Source organism: Diadema antillarum, unplaced genomic scaffold (assembly GCF_040938485.1).
Source record: "Diadema antillarum isolate AM-2024a unplaced genomic scaffold, OU_Dant_1.0 seq00000133_RagTag, whole genome shotgun sequence".
NCBI classification, from domain to species: Eukaryota; Metazoa; Echinodermata; class Echinoidea; order Diadematoida; family Diadematidae; genus Diadema; species Diadema antillarum.
Window position 1 is genome coordinate 265,429 of NW_027271210.1, and position 12,535 is coordinate 277,963.

Consider the following 12,535-nt stretch of genomic DNA (forward strand, 5'->3'; position numbering starts at 1 on the left):
ATATCTTTCAGAGACACATATCACTTTCGGAATGTCATCCACTTCATTAGCGTTTTGTTTCCGTTTCAAATTATACAGACCTAATACGTTATAATAATTCAATGAAAATAAGGAGTCCATTCAGGCATCATGTATACTCATCTCAAATACACTTCATTAGTGAGTTCGAAATGCTCTTCACCGAGTGATTGCGTGTTTTTATTTCAATGGCGTGGGTGTGACACAATCATTACGCTACCCAGTCATTGTCCGTACCTTCCGATGTCAGTGACCTCAGTCTCGTCTGCGTTCTCATCCAACGCGCGCGCCGCGAGGATCCTCGGAAATCAAGCGTCTCACGCATACGCATGCGAAAGTTGTCAGATAGAAGCGCGTACAGAAACGGGTTCAACGCACTGTTGAAGAAGTACGCGAGGTATTGGAATGGTATGTACAAAACCCCGAAGCGAGAGGTGTATGGAAAGCTTCCAGTATTCGTCCAAATTGCGTAGAGTTGCATGGGGAACAAACACGTCGCAAAAGCGACCACCAGAACTACTAGCATACGAATCACCTTCTTTCGCGTTGCTATGGTTGACTTTGAAATCTTTTTGGCGCGTTGTGAGGCTCTGCTGTTTGGGCTTTGTGACTCTGCCGGTACGATTTCCACCATGACAGTTGGTCGATGGTTTTCCACCACGCTGTTATGAACTGCTTTGTCTGAACTCGGAACGATTTTAGGCACACAATTAGGCTCCGCTTTCCCATCTCTCGGTGGAACACAGTTCGGTGTCGAATGAAAATGTTGTGATTCTGTCAGAATTTCGTCGTCGTCATCAATCGTGGAAAGAAACTCATAGCCGTTTTTCATCGGGAGGAACCCCGAACTTCGCTGTCTGACCGGTCGGGGCCTTGGACGTAGGGGCATGTTGTCCACACCGTGTCTCGTATTTTCGTCATCACCATGTCCTTCACCCGTTTCCATGCAATTTTCAGAACTGCGATCTAATGACCCACCAAATCTGACCGCGCTGCCATTTCCAATACGATTTTCTGTAAAGTTCTTATGAACTGATGCTTCAATACGTTTGTCTCCTTCGTTATCCCTGTCGATCTGCTGAAGCTGTTGGTAGTAGTGGTCAATTGCTCCTGTTGACTGAGATTTTGTTCTTCCCAGTGGAGGATTCAGTCGCTCAGAATTTTGGCAGCTGCCCAGAAGAAACATGTTTTCGCATGACTTCGACGCCGTGACGGCATCTCGCGATCGGCGGGGTGACGGCGGAGGGTAATCAACGAAAAATGGACCAATCTTTAAAGACTGGGGGTCTTCCACCGGCGCTTCAACAATGGTGTCCCTAATTTCCTTTACATTATGCTGCTCTTGTGCAGGTCTGACTCTCTTTACATGGTCAGCTGTCTTGTGCGCGTGGGTTTTAATGCTTCCACCAGTGTGCATGCGCACTTCCATTTCAACTGCCGTGGAACCAGAGCTTGATTTATCCCCATGTCTGGAGGTTCTGTAATACACGGCCCTGCCACGAAGCCACAGACTGATAATAATCCGCGCGTAGAAGTACACCATTACGAGCAAGGGCAGCACGTAGCACAGGATGAAGTAAAGGACGTCATGCACGAGCACTTCATCCACGGACACCTTCGGACTAAGGCTGCAATGCAGACTGCCATTAATGCTGGTCTCCTCAAAATACCGGATGAATGGGATACTGACAAGGAAGCTGAGAATCCACAAGAAGCAAAGAATGCAGGAAAGACGTTTAATGGTGAGGACATGTCGTATCCGCAGCGGATAGATAATGGCCACAAATCGCTCACCGGATATCGCCATCAAGATAAATATCGACGCTGTGGTGGTCACACCCAGCATGTATTTGTGCAGTTTGCAAATGACGGCACCCAGCGGCCACGTGGGCATCACGAACCACATCATTTGCGGGATGATGCAGAACAGCGCCACCATAAGATCGGCAACGGCCAAGTTCGCCAGGAAAAAGTTAGTCACTGTGCGCATGCTCCGATTACGAAAGATGACGCAAATGACGAGGCAGTTGCCGCCAATGGTGAGGGGAAATATAGGGATGAATGTGCCCAAGATAATGTTTCGTATAGGCCAACTTATGTAGGGGTCTTCATACGGCTCTGAGTAGTTATACGCCATTTTGTCGATGATGGGCTCTAAAGGACGAATAATGAAAGAAATAAGAAAATTTGTGATAAGTAGGGAGGATGATAATTGAGCATATTCTACGGATATAACTTGACACTTTAAAAGACTATTGAATGACGTGTGCCAATCATCCTGTAGGAGAGAGAGAGAGAGAGAGAGAGAGGGAGAGAATACATTATTTCTCGCAATGCTTTCATTCAACCAAATTCACGTTGCTATGTCCTGAAAAAAAATCCAAACTTTAAACAGTCTATAGTTTGCTCGCTACGTCAAGATAAAGACAAGAATGTTCTTTCTTTTTCAAAATACTCTCTAAGTTGCAAGACCCTTTCTCATGGCTGCATACACTTGAAAAACCCAGTCTGCCCTGTTCATGAGCGTGAACCCGAATTTCATTTAACGAAACTGCAGATTGTTTTAATCGTTCTCTGCTAATCATATTTTCGAAGGCAATTGGTTGAATATATTTAAATGGTAAGAACATAATTATGAAAATATTATCGGTGCGTGTTGTATGTCTGGATGAGTGATCGTAGAATCTTGATTATTTTCTTAGTCTTAAAGCTAATTAGTTTGTAAAATAACAATTGTGAGTCAGTTCATTGACGTACGTGTTTGAAGATCAATCTGTAGATAATTACATTATAGAACGAAACGACAGTAACTGGGATAGAGAAAACATGCACTTACACCTGCATTGTATTTCAGCGAACAATAATGATAGTAACTTTACGAAAAAGCAAAAACAAAAGTTTTCATTTTTTAAAATACTTTCTTATTGGATAGAAATGAGAGAATGCAGAAAAAAAAAGGAAATGGAACAAGACATTAACTGATACATGTACTCATCTTATACACAAGTATACACAAACAATAAAGCATACATCGACAGCGGAGATTGAACAAAATCAAATAATAGACTTACTACGGCGTCGAATTTTCTAATTACATGTTTTCATTTAACCACCTTTTGTGCATAGGCCTGTCGGTGACTTTGGACAGTGTGTGCAATATGCCAGGAGTTTTCTATAACAATAGGTACCCAAAGTATTAAACGGAGCTACAAATTACAGTAACTGAATGCCCCTTATGTAAGGATGAAGGCTGTGCAAGACTGTATTGATACTCTTTCCTTTCATCGCTTGGTGGCTTAGCTGACATCCCGCCATGATTCTGCCAGTGAGTTCCACTTCCGCTAATACCGCCAACGGCAGACCTGCACAACTAATTTTCTGACCAAATGAATGGCTTCAGGGACTCTCCTCCGATTATCCCACATGTCAAATTTCAGATCGGGTCTTCCGTTTCAACCAAAACTGTATCTTTCTCTGTTTCATATTTATCTGCACTGAGATAAATCAACCCTTCTCATAGCAAATGTATCATACATCGTAGGCGATTAAACGGATCAAAGTGAGGATATCGAGGTATAAAAGGTTAAGGACTTCGGTCTTGAAGTAAATGGCATAAGATGTCAAATGTCAGAGGCTTACATAATGAGGCGACGAGAATTGGGTCTTAAAGCATGACTCTCTGGCACGATGAAACATCTTTATAGAAACAATTTGGCAATCAAAGGAAGCGAAAAAAAATTATCTTTCGGCATGTGCTTCCGCATGTGTTCTCGCACAATATTTCGACACACGCGTCGTGTCAGAAACATTCGATGAGAAGCAATTCTTTGTTCCATTTGCAACGGTATAGAGTACGGACATACATGTTGTAGAAACAAAACGGAATATAATCATGGCGAAATTGTGGATAACTTACGTGCTCAGATTAGGCGTGTTTCGAAAATTAGCGCTGATCTTGGAGAAAAATCACAGGAGAGTGTCAGTGTTTTCCCCTATGAATTGCGGTACCTCTGCGTGTGAATCACGAACTGCTCACTAAGGTCTAAAGAACGTTTTGAGTTCCATTTAATGGCAGATATTATGATGTCTGTCATGGACCTTGTCCAATGTTTATGGCACTAAATTTCGGCATTATTCTATTAGACTGCACGTTTATGAAATAACACTAGCTGTCGTGCAGTAGGATGACAATGACAAATATTGAGTCACCTTTGGAAGAAATCAACAAGCTACCAACTCTCATGCGATGTTCTTGTATCTCTCTCTCTCTCTCTCTCTCTCTCTCTCTCTCTCTGTGTGTGTGTGGGTGTATGAAAATATATTAGAAGAATACAGATGCTTATTTTTATTCATATTAATTTCGTTGCTAAAATGAACCTGAAACTCAAATAATGAATATCATTGATATATCTTCAGACTTGTCAAAACTTCTGAAGAAGGCGGAAGCCATTGAAAATTTGAGTCGAGTGATATCATTCTTTATTGGCAAAAAATGCATTACCAGTTTATTTCTTATATATATATAATAATTATATATACATACTATATGCTTTTTATATATTACAATTCTAGAATTTCAAATCGTTGGCTCATCAGTTTACATTTCTAGACTATCAGGTTGTATTTGTGAATACATACAGCTTTATTTTATTTTGGCCTATAGCCATTTCACCTAACTTGAATGAATGAATATACCAAGGGGGATGTGAGATACCTCCTTGAATTTAAAAACAAAATATAATGGACAGCATGATGCATTACAGACGGGAGTAGGCATATAATAAAATATCCTTTTAATGCACAGATCTTAATGGCATAGAAAATCTGAAAGGGATTTTGCAAGCGCAGATATCCTATCAGCGTGTTAGTCTCACTGATTGCATTTTCTTCTTAAGGATTACGTAGGCCTATTCGCTATATATGTGACACTGCACCTCAAAACAAACAAAAAGTCGCCAGACATGAATTTTAAGTTAAGACCATATTCTGAAAGAGCAGACTTTAAGCTTTAAAATGATGTACAACTCAAATCAAATTGACTCTCCTAACCTATCTAAATATTGGAAAGAAAGCGCAAACTCAGGAAAAGTGTGAACTGAGAAAAGAGGCTCTGAAGTACTGTGTCTATTCAAGCGCTTAATCTTTACCAAACCGTGCTGGCTGTGCAATGAATGGGACAAAAAACAGGAAGTAAACCGCCAGAGTAACAACAATGAAGGGATTATCAGATTAAAGTGAAATTAAGCATGCCTCATTAACACATTCTGTCCTTAATTAATGCCAACTTTCAAAGCAGTAGCACTATCCTTTCAAAAGTTATTAGAGTTGAAGGTGAAGAGTGTGGACAAGGTTTTTCAGAAATGAAAAAGGGATTCTAAAGACACACCTAATCACACTATTCTACAAATATGTTCGAGATAAACTGCGAAAAAACACACTTTCCTGCCCGTTTTATGATCCCAAATTTTAGCATAATGTAAAAGAAGACCCGCTCTTTCAGAAAATATGAAAAAGTCAAGTTCGGCTAGGTTGACCCCATTTCACTTATTTTCAGTCCTCACGCAAAATCAGTGTGTGCGACTTTATGTTCGTTTTTGAGGTGCACGGTCACATATATACATATATATATATATATATGATAAATATTTATATTTATTCTGGTGTATTTATTGGTGATACGCTAGCTCATCATAATAATGCTGTGATCTATATTATATCTATATCATTAATGATCATCATGGATGATTATTATGGGAAATACTTCAAATCAAATTAAATCAAATCAAATCAAATCAAATTAAATTAAATCAAAATCGAATTTCAAATGCGACTCTCCTGTTTCATTGCGGCAGATGTTCATCAATCCTCGGAAGATTTTTTTTTTTTTTTTTTTTCTGGGACGTATTGTAACAATTTTGTTTTAAAGTTCGTTTTTCGTTTTTGCATGGAGAATATCATATTGGTGTAATTTCATGAGAATTTGTTGGTGCGAATTATTTTGGGTGACTATATATGTGACCGTGCACCTCAAAACGAACATAAAGTCGCACACACTGATTTTGCGTGAGGACTGAAAATAAGTGAAATGGTCAACCTAGCCGAACTTGACTTTTTCATATTTTCTGAAAAGAGCGGGTCTTCTATTACATTATGCTAAAATTTGGTATCATAAAACGGGCAGGAAAGTGTGTTTTTTTAGCAGTTTATCTTGAAAATTTTTGGTAGAATAGTGTGATTAGGTGTGCCTTTAGAATCCCTTTTTCATTTCTGTAAAACCTTGTCCACACTCTTCATTTTCAACTGTAATAACTTTTGAAAGTTAGTGCTACTGCTTTGAAAGTTGGCATTAATTACGGACAGAATGTGTTTATGAGGCATGCTTAATTTTCAGTTTAATCTCATAATCCCTTCATTGTTGTTGCTCTGGTGGGTTACTTCCTGTTTTTTGTCCCATTCATCGAACAGCCAGCATGGTTTGGTAAAGATTAAGTGCTTGAATAGACACTGTACTTCAAGAGCCTCGTTTTCTCAGTTCACACTTTTCCTGAGTTTGTGCTTTCTTTCCAATATTTAGATAGGTTAGGAGAGTCCATTTGATTTGAGTTATACATCATTTTTGCAAGCTTAAAGTCTGCTCTTTCAGAATATGATCTTAACTAAAAATTCATGTCTGGCGAATTTTTTGTTGTGTTTTGAGGGTGCAGGGTCACATATAACAACGCAGCTAATAACATCCGGAAATGTATAACCAGAATATAGATTCGTATTTATGCTGCTTTCATGTACTAAATGTATGCAGCACGCGTGATGGACATAATATCAAATTAATGTTATAGATAATCAATCCACGCTTATGAATGCCTTTATTTGACATTCTCTATGCAACAATTCCCTGAATGGCGCTGCCACGCTTTATAGAGCGATCAGTACTCTACTTAATTAAGGATACTTTTACAATTATGATCATTTACTTGTCTAGGTACCTATTTGCCGATGGATCTATCTAAGTGATATGTCTGCTTTTCATCCTCCCCCCCCCCCCCCTCTTTCCTTCGACCGCTGGCAGCCTTGAGGGTTCTGGGCTACCACACCCACTTGACCTCAGGTGCTCTCTTCTGACGTCACTGGGTAGAGGGTATACGCATATTCGCAAAGCAAGAGGTGCGCGTTATATACTCGTAGACATATCCATGTCTCTAAGTTTTTCTTCTTGTTTCTGCCTTTTCTTCTTCTTATTATCTTCTCCTTTTACACACCTACTTACCTTTGTTGTTTTTCTCTCTTCTACTCCATGTTCTTTTCTCCATCCTTCTCTTGTTCTCTATTTCAATAATGTGTCTGTCGTACTTATTTTCTCTCTTTTCTCTCTCTGTTCCTGAATCCCCTATAGTATATAATATAAGGGGTTTTTGTTTCTCTGTCATCTCTTCTCTTTTCTTTTCTTTTATTTTGCTTTTGCTATGCGTATCGTCAAAATATAACTACATTTTGTCAAAGATGCTGTGAGCATTTAGTTTGACATTTTCAACTCCCTTGTTGTGTATTACACTTTTGTCTATTTTGTGCTGTAGAAATAGAGTTACATGTATTTGACTGTGCATCACAAAGTCAAATGCATCACTCGGTTGCGTTGACAGAGACAGCTCGTGTGTGAATTGTTGCTGGTACGTCACAATACTTCCCGCGCAAACGAAAGCATGGGATTGTACAAATGTATTTAAAAGAAAAAACATAAAACAAAACAATACAAAACAAATAAACGGATGTACTTTAGAGGCATCCAAGCCATTCGAATTTACCAAGGTTCACTACCCACCAGCAGTACTTACTGATAAGAAAGGAAATCATATTATTTCGTTCGTTTTTTGTCTTTTTGTCTGAAATTTGGCGTTTTCTTGGTCTATGCAATTTGCAGCGTTATGCATGCATTGGTACACTGCTTGGGGAGCTTACATCTTACATCACCAATCGAGAAAGCCAATATTCATGCTACAACATTAACTTTCACCGCGTTGCAGCGCAATGCAATATGGAACGTAAGCACCCGATTTTCCACCCCGCTGTGCGTGAAACAGCAAACTTTGATCTGCATAATAGTAAATCTAAACGCACACCAACACGCACGCACACACATATCAGCACGTATTGATTATTCTACAAAATGCCACTATCCCTACCCACTCCTCTTCACAGCTGCTTTACTGCTGCAACTACGTTTCATGCACATTATTTGCTATTTTTCACAGATCCTTTTATTGTTTTTGTTTGTCTTTATCATGTCATTTGTTCCGTCCTTCCTTTAAGATGAGATTATTCTTCACGACAAAACATGACAATTTTTTATACATGAAAAAAAGCCCTGAAATTCTAATGAAACTGTAAAGTGTCCGCCTGTGTATACACATCTATTACATACATGTGATATGCATAAATATACATGTATTATGGCACATCCCATATATTCTATTATTATGCTTTCACAAATAAATGGTTTTGTTCATTCTATTCATTCTGAATTATACACAATGCATATCACTGTGTAGGTAATTTGCTCCTTTTTATGAAACTATAAATGATAACATCATTACCTAGGAAAATAATGGTGGTGACATAATTGCCCCTTTGACAAAAAGAGACAGCAGGTGAGTGAAAAGTGCTTATTACCACTTTTCAAACCTCCTTTCCACAGGAGAAACAAATAGTTCGGGGTGGAATCGTGGCATTGCGTGTGAATAGAATCGATTTTGAAAAAAAAAAGGAGTCATGGTGATCTTCAAGCGTGCTTTCATGCCTTGTCGTATATGCTCCCCTCCCCCTGTCTTTTATCCCCCCCCCCCTCCCATCTCTCTCTTTTTTTTTCCTACAAAGCAATACACCTGTCCAGGCAATTTTCTCCTATTTTCAAGAACAACACTGCCCCCTGGCGTCAATGTGGCAAAAAAAAAAGAAAAGAAAAAGAAGAAGACGGAAAAAAAGAAAAATCTGTCCCAAACTCAATAGGTCCGACCTTTTTGCTCTCTAACTTTCGGTCATCTTTCAATCTCTCTCTCCCTCTACTTCTCTTCCTCCTTCTCTCTCTCTCTCTCTCTCTCTCTCTCTCTCTCTCTCTCTAAAGGAGAATTCAGGACCTGTTAACAGTTAGGCTGAAAAGAAATGAGTAAAACTCTAAAAGCAGAAAAGTGAACGTTTCATTAAAATCGGATCGAGGCGATCAAGTTCCTACTTCGTGCGATCAATTTAACGAGGAAAATGGAGTAGACTTCTTTTAAGAAAGGAGAAAGGATACACAACCAATGAAGGCTTGCATAATAGTGTAATTATTAATGTTTGAAGGTCCTACATTGTTCTCGGTTCATGTATTCTTTGTTTTTCCTCTAAAAAATTCTAAATTGCCAAAAGTAAGGAAGTTAGGAGATTTTAAAGATTTGCTCATTCGTACTTTGTTTTTGTTGTTGCGAACAGTGCCCAAACAACTGATATGAATTTGAAGATGAGTGAGCTGATGATATCATCACCTCACAATATTCCTGAAATGGCAGACCCTCCCCCCCCCCCCCCCCAAGAAGAAGACTAACATTCTGCTCTCAAAGAGTAAAGCAAGGCTATTTGAGGAAGAATAAATTCAACATACTTTTTTATCAGTCAGATATATAAACATTTTGAACAAATGAAGTCATATTTGTGCTTGAAGAAGAAGCTGGAAATTTCACGATGTCATGTTCAAAATATTGGGCAATTGTGTTGGGTGATGACATCATGAACTCACTACTTCCATGTTCATATGGATCATTCAAGGACTGTTTTGTGAAATTAACGCTATTCAATGATTTCGTAACTTCCCTATCTTTCAACAGATTTTGATCAATTTTCACTATTGAGCTTTTAGAAATATATTCTTTCTTTTCAACTAACTTTTGATTGGTCTGAAACTCCCCTTTAATGTGTAGCTATGGAATATAACTGCAATGTAGACTGTGACAGTTGTAATACAGAGTAGTGGGGCTGCTGCAATGAAGCACAGGTGGCTTGTGAAGGGGCAATTCTACTTCACGAAATTGAAAGGTATGGGGGGGGTAAGGGACCGATCTAACTTTTGCTAAGCCCCCAAGTCACCCCCCCCCCCAAAAAAAAACAAACAAACAAACAAACAGAAAACAAACAAAAACAAACAAACAAACAAACAAAACAAACAAACAAACAAACAAATAAACAAAAAACAAACGAAATAAAACAAAACAAACAAGACAAAACAAAAACAAAAACAAAGGACTTTTTTGGTGCCAGTTCTCTCTCAAAACAGGTTGACAACCAAAATAAAAGATGAAGAAGAGGAAAAAAAAGTTTTATTTCATTTATGCTACCTTTTCTCCGGTGACTAAGAAAGAGGAAGAAAGCTTAAGGATGGGGGTTAAAAACCCTACACCTAAGAAAACAATAAAAAAATAAAAAATAAGGGACCCAACATACCCACTGGGGGATCAACATCGAATTCTCGTTAAACGAACGAATAATTGTAATGAAAGTGTCTTCCATACACAGTGACCCAGAGGTTTCAAAGTCTGGGTTTCATCTCAGCAATGTTTTTTTTTTTTTTTTTTTTTTTTTTTTTTTTTTCAGAAGAATGTTGTCCTTAGTTGTCTTGGAAATACTTCCAAAGCAACGGCATTGACAACAACGATTTCAGCCCACTAATGCTGATGCTTCCAGGGATGCCAAGTTCATTTTTTTTTTTTTTTTATGAGTGAGATTTTCATGACTCGGCATCTCGGCGAGCGAATGTGCGCGCAAGCGAGGATGCGGGAGGGCCCCCCCCCCCCTCACACACACACACATCACCGTGGGACCTTTTTCAATTTTTAGCTCTTAATAGTGCGATCAGGTGCATACTTAAGTGGCTATTTTGTACTTATTTTGAAAGACAAAAAGAAAATTTACCTTCAATTGTAACTATCACTTTAATCCTTTGTGCTATGCTCCTTATTATGGGCCCAAATTGCAGACTTTGCCCGATGCGTGAGAAAAATGGGTGTCGTGGGTGAGATCGTGAGACCACCCCTAAATGCTTGAGTCTCACTCAGAATGCGTGAGACTTTGTAGCTCTGTGCTTGTTAGAATGTAGAGTATATTAAATTTTTAAATGAAAACTTAAAAACTAATCATGACTATAGTTTAATAGAAGAGAGATATAAATTTCAAAGCAGCATTAGACAAAACAACAGTACAACTTAATCCGCAAAAAGGTATGCAATTCCTGCTATTTTGGCCCCGTAAAACGAATATAAGGTAAAGAAAAACAAAGAGAGAACTGAAACAAACGAAGTGATAATGAGGGAAACACTTGAAGCAACGTGAAAAGACATTGGAATGAACTACTGTTCTCCTTGCCAACTCTCTTCACATTGCCACTGTTTGATTGTATTTTTCTTCTTTTTTATTTAACGATTTTGAGCCGGCCATTCGCACACGCCGTGCTCTTAAAAGCACGCTGACAGCATTGACTGGTGAATTCGACAAGCTATATACGACACCATCCTGTCGTCTGCTTGCATTGATCTCCGTTGTTTCTTTAAAAAGAAGAAGAAAAAATCAAATTCTGTTTGCTTGAATAAAAAAAAGAAGAAGACAGCAAAAGTTAGTTAGTATTCTCGACAGACCGGATTTAAAAATCAAATTCGTTCTGCTGTAATTGGGAAATCGAAACCGGAATATTGATTGGATTACCGGAGTTGCAAAACCGGGCGAAGGAATATGCAAGCACGTGCTTCCGCAAAACGGCACTAGGTTATTCGCTGCAAAAGGAGCTTGCATTGAGCACATCCGTTCCACTGAATTTCTGCAGATCTGTGATGGAAAAAAAAGTAAATGGAGACGACTGGCATATGAAATCTCAAACATCTTCACATTATCGTGTTAGTCCACGCCATGCGATATGCCACAACGGAATGCCTGCGCAATTTCGATATACTGTAAAGTGCATCGGGTCCAGCAAACCACACTTCCCTCAATTCGGATTATATCGCCTCCTCAATGCGATAATGAAATATACATCGTGTTGGAGTCGAAGGTTAGGGTAACCTGAGACATGATGATATAATTATTCCTCTACATGAGTGTATAGTTATGGAATATGTGAGACTCAAAGGAGGGGGGGGGGGGGTGGTGGGTGGGAAGGTATTCGATTAAAATTTGATGAAAGCACAAACTCTGCATGACGAACTAATAGCAAGATGTTCAGTACGACTTTCAATTTCCATTTCTTCTTTGTAATGTCTAAAACCAGCGTCGTGCACACCTGAAACATCTTACATGCCTTATTTTAGACATCTTACATGAATTATGTCACCTTGACCGGTCAACAGACGGTGGACGACGGTCTCAATTATCCAGGGTATTGAACCCCTTCAATGCTATCACTACTCCTAGAAAGGACGCTGCCATTATTATTACCAGAGAGAACCGTCTCATCTCCCTGTTCTTACCCAAGATTTGGTCGTGGTCAAAAGGATTCGAATTCGAA

General features: G+C 39.0%; 1 protein-coding gene across 1 annotated transcript in view; it reads right to left on the reverse strand.

Annotated features, from left to right (window-relative positions):
* Positions 1-229: 229 nt before the first annotated feature.
* The window catches only part of LOC139727475 (uncharacterized), a 100,321-nt gene continuing 88,015 nt past the window's right edge, over positions 230-12,535 (reverse strand). Inside the window, exon 3 of the mRNA XM_071638449.1 lies at positions 230-2,172. Within this exon, the coding sequence (XP_071494550.1) occupies positions 230-2,155 (1,926 nt within the window). The 5' untranslated portion in view covers positions 2,156-2,172. The remainder of the gene's footprint in view (positions 2,173-12,535) is intronic.